The following is an 18,720-nucleotide window of genomic DNA, read 5'->3' as shown; positions in this document are numbered from 1 at the left end:
CCATAAAACCATAAAAAATCTATCAGGTATCAGGAGCTTCATGTAGACACGTCTTACCGCAGTGAGATCAGGTTCCCACCTCCAGACAGTGATTCTTTTATTATCGGATATATGTGAATTTCCTTTTCCCCTATGTATAGTATTAATCCAACATTGATTACTTACATTTTTGTTGGCTATTAATTGATTTTCTATATTTACCCAGAGTTTTGAGCTATCACATGTATGCCAATCTGCAGGAATAAAGCTTGGCGGTATTTTTCCAGGTTTGGAACTCCTACTCCACCTCTATTCCTAGGACTACATATTATATTTCTGTCCACTCTTGGGTCTATCTTTCCCCAAATGTATCTCAAGATAATCCTCTGAAGATTTGGAAATATAATCTTTTTGTAATAAAATTGGTAAGGTTTGTAATAAGTATAATATCTTGGCAAGATATCCATTTGTATTATGTTGATTCTGCCCAGCCATGATATTCTTTTGTTATACCAAATTAAAAGATCTTTTTGTATATTGTTTTTAAGTTGTAAAAAATTAATTTTATACAGATCGTCCTGAATTGGGGTAAGAAACAATCCTAAATATTTTAACTTAGCTACTCTATTAAAGTGGCATATTTTTATTAACTCATTCATCTCGTCTTCTTGCATGTTTATATTAAAAATTTCAGATTTTTCCATGTTAACTTTGAAATTGGATACATGTCCATATAACTCAAGTTTCTCTATTATTAAAACAATTGATTTTATAGGGTTGGATACTGTAAATAATATATCGCCTGCATAAAGTGATATCTTGTATTCCATCTGTTTATTTTTATGCCCCTTATTTGCTCATTTTGACGGATATGGATTGCGAATATCTCTATATACATTACCAACAAAATCGGTGTCAGGGGGCAGCCCTGCCTAGTACCATTAGTTAATCCAAATGACCCTGAGAGTGTTCCATTTACCTTAACTTTTGCCGAAATGTTTTTATAAAGAGCCATGATTCTATTAACCATAGCTGACCCTACTCAAAAAAGTTTCTATGGTTTTTCAACATATTTCCAATCAACATGGTCAAAAGGCCTTCTCTGCGTCAATAGATAGCATTACTGATGGAATCTCATTAACTTCTGCATATCTCATTAATTGTAAGGCCTTGACTGTGTTGTCTCTTGCCTCTCTATTCGTTACAAATCCCACCCGATCTAAATTGATGATATTAGGTAATATATCTTTCATTCTACTGGCAAGGATCTTAGCATATATTTTCAGGTCAATATTAAGAAGTGATATTGGTCTATATTGTGTAACTAGCTCATTTGATTTTCCCTCTTTTGGTAATATTAACAATCTGAGCTTCCAATATGCTTTTAAAAAACCCTTCTCTTCTATCTATTGCTAATAATAATTTATGCAAATAGGTGATTAGCTAATTTCTAAATATTTTGTAGTATTTACTTATAGATCCATCTGGTCCTGGTGACTTACCATTTTTAAGATCTAATATGGCTTTCTCAATTTCTATATAGCTAATTTGGGTTTTCTAGATCCATCTTCTATTCTGCCTTTATCTTTCTTTCCGGTAGGGGAGAAAAATAGTCTTACATGTTTTCCTCCTGTTTCCCACCGTCTAGTTGTTTATTCTTATGTAAGTTATATAACTTATCATAATATATCCTAAATTGTTCCGTAATTTCTTCACTTGAGTTATACTTCTTTTTCCCCCTCCCCTATTATAGAGTATATGTTGTTTTCATATATTTTTTTAATTGCTCTTGCTAACAACTTCCCAGTCTTATCTCTTTCTGTATAATACAGTATTTTTGTTTTCACGATTATCACTTGTTCTGTATTTACCTTAGATAGCAATTTCTTTATTTCTAATCTGTATTCTTGTACTTTTCCTAAAATTAGTTTATTTTCTGGTTCTTTTTATGCCACTCTTCACTTATTTGTAAATATTCAAGTAACTCTTCCATTTTTTTCCTCTGGGGTATCATTTAACTCAAAATATTCTTTTATATGTTTCTTTATTTGAACTATTACTTCTTTACTACCTAACAAGAATTCATCCAGTTGCCAGCTGAATGACTCCATTGTATGAGCTAGCCATTTTAAATTTTTAATATATGGGCGCGTGATCCGACCAAGTTATAGGTAATATTTTTACTTCCTTTACTAGAGATAAGCCCTTAGTATCTATACAGAAATAATCCATCCTGGAATAGACCATGAGGCCTATTTATCATATGTCTGTCGGACCTGATCCGACAGTGCGGATCAGGTCTGACAGACATCGCTGAATGCGGAGAGCAATACGCTCTCCATATTCAGCATTGCACCACAGCTCATGTGAGCTGCTGGTGCAACGCCGCCCCCTGTAGACTCGCGGCCAATCAGCCGACAGCAGGGGGGTGTCAATCAACCCGATCATACTCGATCGGGTTGAATTCCGGCGATGTCTGTCCGCCTGCTCAGAGCAGGCGGACAGGGATATGGAGCAGCGGTCTTTAGACCGCTGCTTCATAACTGGTGTTTTCTGGCGAGTCTGCGGGCTCGCCAGAAACACAGGTCGTCAAGCTCCATTCGGAGCTTGATAGATAGGCCCCCATATGTGGTATAGAAAAAAAAAAAAATCTTACATTGGGATTTAGTATTCTGAATATTTCATACATAGCAAGATTCTTTAAGTTTTTGTTAACCTGTTTAATGTTTTTTTGAGGTAGTGAAGATTTTTTTCGATGAGCAATCAATAAGTGGGTCTAATGGCGTATTGAAATCTCTTCCAAGCATTGTTATTCCTTTACGCATGTCCCATTATTTACCTGAGGACTTTTTTTTAAAAAGTTTCCCTGTTATTTATTTGGAGCATAAATATTTAAGAGTATCACTGCTTTCCCAAAGAATAACCCTGTAAGCCCTTTATATCTACCTTCAGGGTCATCTATTCTATATATCAATTTAAATACTATATTTTTATTAAATATTATCCGACTCCTTTTGTCTTATTTTTTTTTTAGGTGCGAAATATGCTGTATTATACTTATTATTAACCATCTTGGGTTCTGAACCTTTCTGAAAATGTGTTCCATGAAAAAATATATCTCCTCCCTTTCATCCTCTCAAAGTCTCTAAAGACCCTGGACCTCTTACATGGATTATTTAACCCTTTAATATTTAATGAAATTATGTTAACATCTCTAGACATTTAAAAATATTTACCATGTTATTTATTAACCTTAGGTAGGAGCCCCTTCTCTTAATATATAATATGCAAAAACCAACACTTTTGTTTACAGGATACTTACAAACAAGAAAAAAAATAATATTAAAAACAGCCCATTCCTTTGGGTTGTAAAAATAGTAAATAGGGGTACACCCCCGATCCTCAGGAATTTTTTTTTTTTTACACATGTATATATTTATATTCAGTCACCTATCCACCATAGGCCTAGAAGAGTGGAATAAACAGGGAAAAGAAAAAGAAAAAAAAACCCTGAACAAATCAATAATCTGGCGGTGTGGATATTCACACCTCATCATTAAAAAGTGGTACACAAAAAAAATGTGATATAGAGGGCATACCCGCCTCTTGATGCAAGATATGTAAACAATGTGATATGGAGGCATTACCCGCCTCTTGATGCAAGATATGTAAAAAATGTGAGATACACAGGTCTGAGAGGCTCTACTGGCCTCATGTCTATGTGATATTTGGTGACTGTACTCCAATGTTCTCGTCTCTCATTTGTATTGTTGCCATGTCCTTAATTTTTCCTTAAATGATTGAAAATCTTCATAATTTCTATACTGTATATGGCTGTTGTCCCATTTAAATTGACCATAAGGCTAAAGGGAAGCCCCACCTATATCTTATTTTCTCTTTTTGAAGAAAGCATGTTATATATATTTATTTCTCTCCTTTTCTGTACTGTCGCATAACTTATAACTGAGAAAATCTGCAGAATATTACTCTTGAAGTTTATTTTCTTAGAAGTGTCTTGCCCCTTTTAATATTGCTTATTTGTCCTCATATTATAGAAGTTTATAATCACATCTTTCAAATTATTTTTTATTTACTGCTAATCTGTATACGTTCTCAATATCTACTTCTGTTTTATAAGAGTCCCTTAAAAAAATTGAAAGAGCTCTTGCAGTTATATTCTTAGTTCTTCTTGATGCATAACTTACGTATACCTTTTATTCTCAAAATGTTTACTTCTGGCATTGTCATCCATATCTGTTACTTTATTTTGTATAGATATTATCAGATTTTTTTTGATTTGTCCATTTTACTACCTATTTCTTCATTTCTATTCTCCAGCAGATTTACTCTCCCACCGATTTCCATTATGTCTTTTTTAATAGTGGATATTTCATTTATTATGCAATCTTTTATGATTTTATATCCCCCTTGGTGGATAGGGACTTCCAGTTCTGCTTTTGTAATACATATAATTGATTCTCTTCTGTCCGCCATAGGCTTTTCACTACAAATACTTTCTGTATTAGTATTTCCTGTATTCTCCTCATCTGGGATGTTTTTTAATTGGAAGAAGGTATTTACTTTTATATTAGGGGATCTAGTATTTTTATTAAGTTTATCCCCTTTCTGCATTTTTTTTTGCAGCCATTTTTTCCCCTCTCTTTTCCCTTTCCTTTTCTCTCCCCTCCTTCCTATCTTTGCCCACTCTTTAATCCCTTAGGATCTCTATTATGAGTTATGGGGTTAAGCTTAAAGGGACATTAAACACTAAATACATGCTAGATAGAATGATGCATTCAAAGAAAAGATTAGTCCATGACTAACATGTAGATGTATTTTTTAAAGTTTCCTTAGTTGTTTAAAAAGTGACAAAATAAGTGTAAAGTTTTAGTGTCTATAAAACACTGGGAGCTGCCATGTTGTAACTTGTGTTACCTTCTCTGCTGTGGCCAATTAGGGTCAGTTATAAATAGGTCACTAGAGTGTGCAGCCAATGGTTGGTGCTGGATTTAACAGTGTTCTGCACTTCCATTTCTAACAGGAACTGAAAAGCTCATAATTTCAGAATGGAATTACAGGCAAAGAGGACAAAATAAATAATGAAAGTATATTGCAGAGTTGTTTTATTATATACAATTTATCATTTATATTACCATCTCAAAGTGTTTAATGTCCCTTTAATGCACTTTAAGACAAGTTGCAGTATACCTTTAATCCACCACTTGAGTCTTTTACACTCTAATAGCTGTAAAATTTCAACTATTTTAACCCCAAAGTCACAGTATTTTTTTTTTATCACACTTTTTATAACCTCATGTCCTTAATACGTAGTATCCCTATGTCCGTAATACAAATATTAATATAAGGTACCTCGGTTTAACAGCGTTCAGCCTACCAAGCATTCCTCTGATTTTATTACAAAGACAGAGACTTATATTTTGCATAAGCATTTTCCTTTACTGCTCAACAGCTATTCAAAGTTACAATAAACAGTTTAAACATTTAACATAGAGAGAACAGAAATGAAAACAATGACCAATGATAAACAACCCTGTATGGTATGATTCAAAGCAGACCAATTGGAAAAGTTAATCTTGTTATAAACTGACCACACAGAATCCAAACTGCCTCTTTTCTCTTTGCTGCTCTCAAGATAAAATATATTTCTTTGTGAGCTCATCAAGAGTTATTTGATTGCATAATAAATTAGTATTGTTTGTTTTTTATTTATTGCTTATTTTACATTTGTTTTATTATTTATCTTTCTTTTCTTCTTTTTCTTACTTTTATTTTTTGCTACTTTCGTTTTTACTATCATTTTGTATATTTTATATTTTCTTTATTCCTTCTTTGTATTCAGTGTGAATTGAAGTCTGCTTATTTTTGTTTTTTCCTTGATCTTATAACATACAATAGGCTTGTCTTTACTTTGATCGATATTGTTATCCTACCGTTGCTGCTCAGCTGTTCTCTTCTGATAGCTCTTCCTGTTAGCCGACATATTACGTCGGGTCTCGTGACCTCGCCCCCATCTTGTGACGTGGTTGTGTTTCTTTTCCTCAGCTGACGCAGCTCCTTCCCGCCCACATTTTTCCTCAGTCGGCAGTCGATACCAACGTTTCCCTTAGTGCTTATATTGAAACTGTTATTGTGTGCTTGTATTTATTACAATTACAGGGGTTTATTTACTCATACTTTTTACTCATTTAATTTAATTTGCTGTGGTAATTTTTCTCAGATTTCTCTGGAAAGATTCTATTTGGCAGTTGTCCTCCCCTTTGGTCTATCTTCCGCTCCTTGGGTTTTTACCAACATTTTAACACCAGTTGTAAGCATGGTTGAGACTCAGGGGAATTTGTTTGATCATTTATTTAGACGACATTCTCCTTATGAGTCAAGACCCTTCTCTCAATCTTCATTTAAAAATGACTGTAGATATTTTAAAGAATTTAGGTTTTCTAGTCAATTACAAGAAGCCAGTTCTTTTACCCGTCTCAGAAATTAGTCTCTCTTGGTTTTCTAATAGACACCACTGTTTCTACTTTGAGTTTACCTTTAGAGAAAATAAAATTAGAGATTTATCATCTTTTAAAGAAAACATTCTTCCCTATCAGGACTCTGGCCAGAATTGTGGGTCTTCTATCTTCCTCAATTCAAGCAATCTTTCCAGCTCCTTTACATTGCAGAGCTTTACAGAGATTAAAAATATATTATTTAAGGAAGGGTTTTTTCTTATTCTCACAAAATCTCTTTATCAGAAGAAGCCAGACTCGAATTGATCTGGTGGCTTTCCAATATAGAAGCCTGGAACGGCAAAGCTATATTTGGGAAAGCTCAAGATATTATAATAGAATCGGATGCAAGCAATTTGGGTTGGGGTGCCAGATGTGTTTCTCAAATAACTGGAGGCAAATGGTCTATTTCGGAATGCAATTTACACATCAATTGCCTGGAATTAATGGCAGGCTCTTTTGCAATCAAGAGTTTTGTCAAACAGAATTCTCCTATTTCAATTCTCTTAAGGATGGACAATATTTCAGCTGTTCGTTATCTGAATCTTTGGGTGGCACTCATTCCAAACAATTATCAGATATCACAAAGGATTTCATTCATCAATGTCTTCAGAACAACATTTCTATTCGAGCAGAATATATCCCGGGTCTTTCCAACACCACAGAGGATTGGGGTTCTCGTTATATTTTAGACTCCAGCAATTGGAAATTACACCCAGATCTTTTTCAAAAAATAATTTTTATTAGAGGTCCTTTCTCGATAGATTTATTTGCGTCCATCTCAATTATCAGATTCTTTTTTCAGTTGGCGTCCGGATCCGGAAGCCTTTAGCGATAGATGCTTTTCTCCAGTCTTGGCCACTTCAAGGAGCTTATGCCTTCCCACCTTTCTCGAAGATTCCCCGAATCTTGAATGTTGTCAGGAGGAGCAAGATTTCGCTGCTCCTGATATCCCCATTTTGGCCAACTCAGTCATGGTACCCGTCCCTGTTAGAAATGTCCTTTTAGCTTCCAATCCTGTTTTCCATGGTCCCTCATCTTCTGTCAGAACCAAACGGAGATTTTCACGACCTAGTTCTTCAAGGTTCTCTTTGACTTATTGCATGGACAATTTCAGGGGATCCTGGGCTTCCGAAGGTCTTTCTTCACCAGCTAGAACATTATTACAAGATTCTTGGGCACCAGGAACTAAGAAATGTTACTTATCCTCCTGGTCTAAATGGTCTTGCTGGTTCAGTCAAAGACATTTGGATCTTTTTTCAGATTTAAAATTTTCTCTCTTCTCTTTTTGATAAAGGTTTGGCCTATAGGTCTATTAATGTTTATAGATCAGCTATTTCAGCAGGTCATGAATTAATTAATCATTTTCCTATTGGTCAACATATTTCTGTTTCCAGACTTATGAAATCTATAAAAATTAAGAGACCTCCTTCGGCTAAATATTCTTCTTTTTGGGATGTTAATTTATTATTTTCTCTTTCAGTCTTGGCCTTCTAATGAATTACTTTCCCTTAAACAACTTACTTGTAAACTTGCTTCCCTTCTTTGTCTATTATCTTGCAGAAGGGTTTCTTATGTCAAGGCCATAGATTTCTCTTCTAAAATGTTTTCACCTCAAGGTGTAATTTTTTATATTTCTAGAACTAAATCTATGTCTTCCTCTATATTTTATCCTTATTTTTCTCATCATCCTCTTTTATGTGTAGTGCTTTGCCTCAAAGAATATGAGAAACGTACGTCCTCTTTTTAAAACTCCTCTTCTAATCAACTTTTGATATCCTTTTCTCCTCCTCATTTTCCTGTTTCATCTACTTCTATTAGTAGATGGATCAAATGGGTTATGAATGAAGCAGGAATAGATAAATCTTTCACTTCTCATTCTATCAGAGGAGCTGCTGCTTCTAAAGCTTTTTGTAAATCAGCATCGCTTCAAGAAATTCTAAATGCTGCAGATTGGTCTTCAGACAATTTTATTTTAAACCTATTAATTCTTTACCTCAATTTTTACTAGATTAATAATTGTATTTGTTAGCTTTAAACTTGCAAAATATAAGTCTCTGTCCTTGTATAAAATTCTGATTATCCTAGCTTTGTGAAGGTATAATCTAGATTTTATAAAAGAGACAGAGATGATTATTTTTCCTCCCTATTCCCATACCCTTGTTTTATGTTTTATACTTATTGTTATTTCTATATATTTTCAGCTCCACGTCCCTCTTCATCTGGATTCTGAAATTCGGATTTCTTCAAAGGATTTTCTTCAATTTCAAGATTTATATGAGGTTTTACCTTCCAGTTCTTCAGGATTTCTTCCTTTGTGTCAAGTTTCGTCTGATGGACTATGTTTCCATTTTTTTTCTTTATTTTTTCTGTTTTCTGATTATTTTCTTCATTTCTGTTTATGGATTTATCCCAGAAGACTCCAATTTTTTCTTATCCAGCACCAAAGATCAAAGAGGCAGTTGGGATTCTGTGTGGTCAGTTTATAACAAGATGAACCTTTCCAATTGGTCTGCTTTGAATCATACCATACAGGGTTTTTTATCATTGATCATTGTTTTCATTTCTGTTCTCTCTATGTTAAATGTTTAAACTGTTTATTGAAACTTTGAGTAGCTGTTGAGCAGTAAAGGAAAAGGCTTATGCAAAATAATCGTCTCTGTCTCTTTAATAAAATCTAGATTATACCTTCACAAAGCTAGGATAATCAGAATTGTATTAATTTTCGTCCAGCTTCCCCGGCTGACACCTTGCCAAATGACTGGGCTTTCCTGATTTTATGCCGGACTGGTGGAGCCTCTTTTTATCCCAGCCGTAGCTGCTCTCTCCTCCTGACTATTCATTTCACCTTTCTGTTGTTCCGGGAGAATCACACACCTGTTCAGCAAGACTCGGCTCCCTCTATGATGCCAGCGTCTCCTCCTGTGTCTATCTCAGCGAGTCAGGCTGCTTCTCCTAGTCACGTTAGTGCTCACGAAGTGGAATGTGTGGTGTCCGACAGCTGCTCTTGCCGACCAGATCGTGGGTCAATATTGTACAGATATTTTAATCTATACCTTGTTTACTGGACTTTGGATGAATTTTCAGCCTCATTTGGTTTTCTTTTACCTTCCCTGAGCATCGGGGTTTGTAAGGAGCATTCTCAACAAGCTCCCATACCACATGCACAGCTAGCTCCTCCCCCCCCCTAACAGCTAAGGGTGCATTTTTATATCATTAAAAGGGAGCAAATATGAATTTGATTGAAGAAATGGATCTTTGCTTTGTCTGAGCTCTCCTGTGGAAAGGCGCAATTTTTTTTATATATATAAAATTTGAGCGCACAAGTGCACTTCGACATAGGCAAGCTCAGGCGAACGGAAAGGAGAATGACAAGGTGCATTCAATAACACTTTAATAAATCGAGCGCCTAGGAGCAGCCGCTTTTAGCCCATATTTTTCACAGAGGAGAACTTTGCCAGAAGTATATCATTCTGATCCTACCTAGCAAGGTCAGTCCAGCCCCGAAATACCAAGCAATCCTCTTCTGAACAAGGAACATGGCAACCCCAGACAATCGGGCCTTCTGTGCACCTGCTGACTTTTTAAGACTAACTCTGCTATGTATCTACCTAATTGGCTAACAGATAACAACTGCAAAGCAATGCATTGTATATTAACATTATGAAAGTTGCTAGCCTTGTTGTCTGCAGACTAAAGCACAGATTAGCTCCTCGAAATAAGGCAAATGATGAGGGGAGCTTGGCTATTAAAAAATAGTTGCAGTAAAAAGAATATCAATTTAAAAAAAATGCTTAATACTTGACTGATATTTTATTCTATAGCAATACAACAGGGCAAGGGTGTTTACTGTCCCTTTAAATGAAGTAGTAGCCAGTGATGCTGCTATAAACCAGCAGCTGCACAAAAATATATATATTTTTTTTATAATCAAAGTTTTTTATTAAGGTATTTAGCAATATAACATACAAAGCATGACATCATAGATATTTCCTCCACAATATGAAGACAAGCATTTGGTGAAATTAAAAGAAAAAGTAAAAGAGTAACCTCAAGGTTTAAATGTCACATTGCAAAAATACAACTCCTGAAACTTACCCCGACCTAAATATAGTAGCTCAAACAAGTGGGGTCGTATATCATGTGGAGGCCCATGATAGCTATTCTTAGGGCTAATATGGCAGACCATACTTCTGATGTAGCAAAATTTTTGTGGTATTGCCGAACTTGCAATGATACCTTACAATTTTTATTTATATGAGTTACTGTAATACCTCTTTATCATGAGATAATGCCTAGTATAATGATACTTTAAATTGTACTATATTACATAATAACAAACTACCTTAACAGAAGAGGTTCTAACATTTAACAGATTGCAAAACTAATTTCCTTATTTGACATAAAGGTAACTCTTGTACCTAATGAGATATATAGTAAGATGAGGAGAGTTAGTATGCGTAGCGGGTTAATACCACTAGAGAATTCACCAAATTAGGTGAATATGTGGGGGGGAGTTGTATATAATATTAGAGACTATACAAGAATATACATAGTGCATACTTTGATTATGGCTATATGGTAGTTAGATACATTATGAGGGGATTAGTAGACTTAGAACTCCTTACTTTTAAAAGTGCTAGTTGTGAAGTTTTGAGTAGTTATACCCCCTAGACTACCCCCACCAACATGGGAATATAATAAATGAACCACTCTCTCTGCAAGGGGAGGGTGCTTGAGACATGCATCTAAAGAACATAAGGCATATATAAAGTATAATTTTTGCAAGTGAAAGTATATATGCATTACAGTTCCTTGTATATATTAGTATTACGTAGCTTTCCCATCACAAAGATATATCCAGAGGGTTCCCAGTGGCTCAAATAATAAAAGTATGCAGCAACATAAGGACATATTCTAAAATCGCATGAGTTTCTGTAGCACCTAATTAAACTGATAAAAGATCAACAAGCACACCCTTACTGCTACTAACATGCTAATCTGTCACATTGAATAACAAAAACACACAGTACTATATATATTGTACTAAGACCAATAAGAGTAAAGTAAGTCCTCTAGCTTGCACTAATTTAGTACTATATATTAAAAAGAAGCTTCTCCATTATCTTCTCTGCAAAACTCGTGTGGCATGGTGTATGGCAACTTAGATTCTGAACTCTGAGATATTTCCAGTAGAAATTGCAATAAAAGGAATTACATAACATGGACTAGAAATGAGAGAAAGATATCACATATAGTATATAAAAAAATATAGTTTCCTCGAACAACTGGGAGTATATGTTTAACTGTTGAGATACAGTAAGGGGACGAATCATGCAAAGCCTCAGGTCAATAACATTCCTATCTAGTTTTTGATATCCTATCTGAAACCATTTAGAATTAGGTAGGTAGTCCCTTTGTTTCAGATCCTTAGACCGCCATTCATGAGTTCTACCATGTATATGTCAGAGTCCTAGAATGTCACCAACAACCCCATAATAATAGACCCTTTCACCCTAAACCAGATCTTATTGTTAATATAGAGGTTCGCTGAGCAATCTGGGGGGAACACATCTTTCACATCCCTTGGAAATAGCGGCAGGACCCCAAAGGATCTCATCCTCCCGAGAGTGGCAAAGCCTTCAATTAGTACACTGTAGATACCATCATCATCTGGTGGCATAAACAGACTGAGCTGTCTGTTCAGTTGGTCCGGCTGCTGTATATCTCCCAGCACAAGAGCCTCTTCTGTACTCACTAGCGCTTTTACTATGCGTGCAGTGTGAGATAACTTGGCTAGATCTACCTCCTCCTCCGTTTGAGCCGTGACAGATTCAGACCTCCTGCCTTGAGTGTGCTGATAATTCTGGATGTCCTCCGCCCGGAAACCATACCGGGGCCCCACAGCATCTCCCCAGGTCGCAAGAACATCCCTGCTGAGATCGTGCACATCTTGGGAGAGTAAGACGGCTCCATCATGTAGTGCGTCGATGCAGGACGTAAGATGTTGATCTAGGCGAGTAGACAACTGCTCTAATATTAAAGCAATGGATGCCATCTATATAGATGATCACAGTATAATCTTGTGTGCTAGAGCTGATCTCCGTCTTCCCCAGGGGCTGCGGCGTCTTCTATTGCAATGGTGGTTTTCGCGCTCTTTATTCCTTCAGCACCCGATCTAGAAATTAATCTCAAGCTAGCATGACACCATCTCCATATATCGCTTCCTCAGTAAACACAGCCTGCCCTTCTGCGGATTCCCAGGAGCCCATGGGGGATGGTTTAGATCTGCAGCGTTCAGGATTTGCCGTCTTAGGCCTGCCTCTCCTTTATAATATAATCTAGCTTTAGTAAGATGGCAAGAGGGTCATAGCTGGTGAACAACTCACTGATCCTGCATCAAGTAAAGTCCCAGTAGCTTTTATAAGACAATCTGCATCCTTGATGGCTAATTGTAGCTTCTAAATCATATCAAACGGAGGAGCTCTATAGAGATGCGTCCATTTCTCTTTGCTAATTGGCTCCGCCCCCCCACAAAAATATTTTTTTATAATGGGGTCAGTATTAGCTGACACAGGAATCAATAAGCTAACAAGGACATTTCTGGATCATTATTGAAGTGTAAATTTGAAGTTTTTTTCCACATGCAGGAAATCCTTTTCTGCCTTTAAAAGCGACAGAAAACTCCAACATTTTCTTTCATAATTTGGATATAACATACGATTTTAAACAACTTTCCAATTTACTTCTATTATCTAATTCACTTGTTATTCTTTGCTGAATGAACATCATAGCACTACTGGCAGGAAGCTGAACACATCTAGTTGAACAAAGCACATTTGAAAATAGAAGTGAATTTAAAAGTATCTTAAAATTACATGCTATCTGAATCATGCAAGTTTAATTTTTACTTTGTTATCCCTTTAAAAGAACAGTAAACACCTTGAGATTTTTACATAACATAATTAGCTATGTATAATAAACTGATATATATTTTCATGATGTATTTTGCCCACTTTTCATGTAATTTAGCTCTGAAAATAAATCCATTTCTAATTCTCTGAACTTGGAATGCAATGCACCCTGCTGACTTATCCTGCTACATATTAGTTCCTAATTGGATTTATCAGATAACAGCTTCAAACTATGCATTTTATACTAACTTTATGACAGTAGCTAATAGAAGTGTGCATTTGGATCCTTTGTGAGGATCCAAATGCAGAAGTAGGTGGGCTGCTCGTGCCGTTCGGATCTTTTTGTAGCCAGATTGATTCTAGTGAAATCAGACTGCTGCGCCTACCATGCTGCTTCGCAGGTGCTATCTTTAGTGTATCTTCAGCATGGACACTTGTCTGTTACCGGATTATCTCCCTGTGTCCAGAGAGGTGCTCTAACACAATGTCAACAGTAAATACAATAAGCTTCTGCCCTCACTCTGGTCCAGCATGTGCATCAAACAAATTAATCTGTAAACAGCCAGACTTGAAATAAAATCCTTCCTTTTTCATGTGAATATAAAACCACAAAAAAAAAAAATCAAACAGCAAAACAAAATCATCAGCTTAGGTCATGGAGCATTCCTGCATACGCGTTTCACGGACACATTGCACTTGATCAAAATTATCAGGAAGCTTTCTAGTCCAAGGGACTCCTTGGGTAGAGCAAAGCCAACTGCAACCAGCTTTCAGACATGGACCTACTTTCACTGACACACACATTGTTGGCCAGTTGCCTAAAGGGACAATCTAGTCAAAATTAAACTTTCATGATTCAGGTAGGGCATGCAATTAAACAACTTTCCAGTTTACTTATATCATCAAATTTGCTTTGTTCTCTTAGTATTCTTAGTTGAAAGCTAAGCCTAGGTCGGCTCATATGCTAATTTCTAAACCTTTGAAGGCTGTCTCTTATCTCAGTGTATTTTGACAGTTTTCCACAGCTAGACAGTGCGAGTTCATGTGAGTCATAAATAATTCCACAGGAGTGAGCACAATGATATGAGGCAGCACTGATTGGCTAAAATGTAAAAAAAAAAAAACTAAAAAAGGGGAGCAGTCTGCAGATGCTTAGATACGAGGTAATAAGTGTTTTAATATAACTGTATTGGTTATGCAAAACTGGGGAATGGGTGATAAAGGGATTATCTATCTTTTTAAGCAATACAAATTCTGGTGTATTAGGTGAGCAGTGCAGCTGCAATTACATCCATTCAGCCTGTTGCTCTATTGATGACGCACATCAGTCCTGATTAGACCCTCCTGAAAGGACGCATTCCTCCATCAGGCTGGTTCTCTAACAGAGTCAGGAAGCCTATGGACACCAGCTCTCTTTTCATCAGTAGCCAAAGTATTAGAAGGTAGCTGGCACCGTACTCTGCATGCACACAGGCTGCTAGTAGCAATCACAAGGATCTATATATTAAGTAAATCTGGGGGGTTTTAAGACCAGAAACTTTGCTATATTTAGTATCCAGACATTAGCATCTGCTCTTTGGAGGCCGATATCCCACCTATGAAAGATATACCTGTATATTGCCTGAAAACTGGAATTGGTTTGAGGGGGATGTAGCAGTTTCCACAACCCCTGAAGTTTATGAAGATTCACTCCAAACTCCATAAATACAGTGCTCAAGCATATATTATTTCCAATCTACCTCTTTGCACCTTAAAGCTTATACAACACCGCCATCTAGTGAGTAACAATTATATTGCATAATCTCTTAACTGGGAACATTTTACTCTGTTGAACTGCAGGATTAAAGTGATGGTAAATCCTAGCATTTGTGAAACGTTAGGATTTACCATCGGAACAAATAAAGGGGACTTTCATTTATGAAGAATACAATGCTTCATTCTGAAAGTTCCTTAATTTGTTTGCAACGTTCGCTGCACTGAGCTGCTAAGGCAGCCCACGACAAAACGCTTTTAGGCTGAGAGGTGACGTTTCCACCTCTTAGCCAATAGCCATGCAGGAAATCCTGCTTGATTTACCATCACTTTAAAGGGATACTAAACCCAATTTGGGTTGCGCTTGCCGATTGGTGGCTAAATATACCCACCAATCAACAAGCGCAACCCACGGCCCTGAACCAAAAAATGGCCAGCTCCTTAGCTTAGATTCCTGCTTTTTCAAATAAAGATAATAAGAGAACAAAGAAAATTTGATAATTGGAGTAAATTAGAAAGTTGCTTAAAATTGCATGCTTTATATGAATCATGAAAGAAAAAAATTGGGTTTAGTATACCTTTAACACTTTTGGGATCAGATTGTCTTGTCTTTTTCTTATTACCCTCCAATGACCTTCAGGGTCAGCTTTAAATTTATACATATCTATTTTTTTATTTAAAGTTCACTTATTTAAATCCTAATCACTTTCAGTGAATGGAACCCCTGAGATTTAATGGATATTAAATATACTCACTCTGCTCCTTGGCAGTAGGTACAGAAGAAAAAGGTTGGACATTTAAAAAAGAAAAAAAGAAAAATAAGTGTAAGATCATATGTGGTCATAAGATAAAGTAAGTCTTCATGTGCAAACAAAGCTTCAGGTAAGTCAAGATTTTGAGGAATCTTCAGTGTTTCTGCTGCATAGGGTGATACCCCAGATCCAGATGGTGCCCTCCTAAATTGAGTTTGTTTTCTGAAAACTCAAGCAACACATTGATGAAATTGGGTGTTACATATAAAAACAGGCCTGGAAGACCAGTGAGTACAAATCCAAAACTAGTAGCTCATCTAGAGCAGGGGTCAGCAACCTTTGGCCCCCAGATGTGTTGGAACTACATTTCCCATGATGCTCAGACAGCCTAAAGTGTCTCAGCATCATGGGAAATGTAGTTCTAAAACATCTGAGGGACCAAGGTTGATGACTTCTGATCTAGAGAACCTTAAAATTGGTCCAGGTATTCAAATTTAAATATATGTAATCTTCCTATAAAGATATTTAAGAATCTTTATTGTCTAAGATTAAAACTTGATCAGGCTTGCTTGACTGTGCCAAGACAGATTAAAAGTAGAGGCCTAGAATTATAGTGGTTGAACACCACTACCACCACATTAAGGAGAAGAACTTGCCAAGAAAGAGTAGGACATGGTTTTGAAGCAATGCTCTATCCATTTATGCAAACCTTTACCACATCCACCTCAATAAATTATAGGAAACTAAAGTAAGTTGTTTTCTCTCTACAAAAGGTTCAGGTTAAATACATATGCATTTTCCCAGTGTGCCTGTCAATTATAATATGATCATCCACTATTGCTCCACAGTCTAAGATGGGGAAGAAAAAGCTATGTCTTTTAGAATAAACAAACAATATGAACGATAGAAAAAAAATAGTGAACCCAGGCACTCCCAATTCCCATAGGGGGCGCTTCTTATTGATACCAAAATATAAACTCAAACATTATACACAAACTTCAACATAAAGTCCATACAAATATGGAACAGTCAGCTCTCATTCAAAGGATGGTCGAATCCTGGTGCTTGACAATCTGGAGAAAGAAAAACAGAGGCTCCACAATGGCCTAGTACCACCCAGACGATGTAAATAAATCAAATTGGAAAACTACTCACAAGAGTAATGCACTCAGTGATGCTATTAAGGCAGGGTGGAATTTCACAGCAGACCAGCTCACTGTTTCCCACCGACAGTCATAAGAGACCAGGAACACTTTAGAAGGTAGTCTCTTTATCTGTATAAGAATATAGTGCAAACAACCATAGCCCAATACCGTATATACAGGGACAGCACAAAAGAAAATAAGCGATTGCACTTACAAGATTTGGAGCACCTCCAGGTGCAGTAAAAGCAGGCTGGGATATCACAGCCTCCCAGCTGACTGCACTCCACAGCTGACCGGACACCAAGGGAAACAATGAAGTGATATCCAGGAAAATCCAAGAATGGTATTATGATAGACTCCAACATAAAACAGCAAATGTATAATAAAAACAGTGACTTTATTAAAAGCGATGCGTTTCTCAGCCTCTACAGGGGCTGTTTCCTTAGGCTATACAAAAAATTTAATGATATACACTTGCTATATAAAGGGGTGAAACTCTGATAATATTAGGCTATTCAAATAAAGCACCTGTGTGTCATCAATTGGTAATTAGTAAGAATGGTAACCGAAAATAAACAGACCTTCCCAGCAATGACCTCACACACATGGGGTTGATAGATTATACATAGAATTTGTCTACAATCAGTATAAATATAAAACATGAACAAACGTACATAATTCAGAATACACTCTTAACAGGGATAAACAACCATAAACGTTTTGACCATATAGATAGCGATCTTGTGCTTATATTCAATAAAAAAAGTGTCAAATTCCAAAATGCAAGAGATACATGCATGGATCATACCACACAGTTACCCTGTCTAGTATTCTAAACAAATGCAGGCATCTTTGATGAAGCACATGTGCTCGTGCGCGAAACGCGTCAGTAGGTGCTTCCATGACCTACTGTTAACAGCTTGAATAAACCATCCTTGCACTGGCACCTTGGTTCCGGTTTTTGTCTCTTTGTTTGCTTTATTTGAATAGCCTAATTCTATCAGAGTTTCACCCCTTTATATAGCAAGTGTATATCATTAAATTTTTTGTATAGCCTGAGGAAACAGCCCATGTAGAGGCTGAGAAACGTGCTGCTTTTAATAAAGTCACTGTTTTTATTATACATTTGCTGTTTTATGTTGGAGTCTATCATAATACCATTCTTGGATTTTTCCTGGATATCACTTCATTGTTTCCCTTGGTGTCCGGTCAGCTGTGGAGTGCAGTCAGCTGGGAGGCTGTGATATCCCAGCCTGCTTTTACTGCACCTGGAGGTGCTCCAAATCTTGTAAGTGCAATCACTTATTTTCGTTTGTGCTGTCCCTGTATATACGGTATTGGGCTATGGTTGTTTGCTCTATATTCTTATACAGATAAAGAGACTACCTTCTAAAGTGTTCCTGGTCCCTTATGACTGTCAGTGGGAAACAGAGAGCTGGTCTGCTGTGAAGTTCCAGCCTGCCTTAATAGCATCACTGGATGCATTACTCTTGTGAGTAGTTTTCCAATTTGATTTATTTACATCATGTGTCTGGCTGGTACTAGGCCATTGTGGAGCCTATGTTTTTCTTTCTCCAAACAAACAAACAAACAATCTGTAATGCCTCAAAACCTAAGTTATGGACTAATTTAGATCGGGAGAAATACATGAGTGGCAGCAGGTAGA

At 36.5% G+C, this 18,720-nt stretch overlaps 1 protein-coding gene across 1 annotated transcript in view; it reads right to left on the bottom strand.

Annotated features, from left to right (window-relative positions):
- Positions 1 to 12,549, bottom strand: part of LOC128647269 (zinc-alpha-2-glycoprotein) — a 136,228-nt gene extending 123,679 nt beyond the window's left edge. Inside the window, exon 1 of the mRNA XM_053700062.1 lies at positions 12,156 to 12,549. Within this exon, the coding sequence (XP_053556037.1) occupies positions 12,156 to 12,549 (394 nt within the window). The remainder of the gene's footprint in view (positions 1 to 12,155) is intronic.
- Positions 12,550 to 18,720: the final 6,171 nt, after the last annotated feature.

The sequence above is a fragment of the Bombina bombina genome, chromosome 2 (assembly GCF_027579735.1).
Source record: "Bombina bombina isolate aBomBom1 chromosome 2, aBomBom1.pri, whole genome shotgun sequence".
Classification (NCBI taxonomy): domain Eukaryota; kingdom Metazoa; phylum Chordata; class Amphibia; order Anura; family Bombinatoridae; genus Bombina; species Bombina bombina.
The sequence above is the reverse complement of the archived record's forward strand: the minus strand, read 5'-3'. Positions and strand labels throughout refer to the sequence as shown.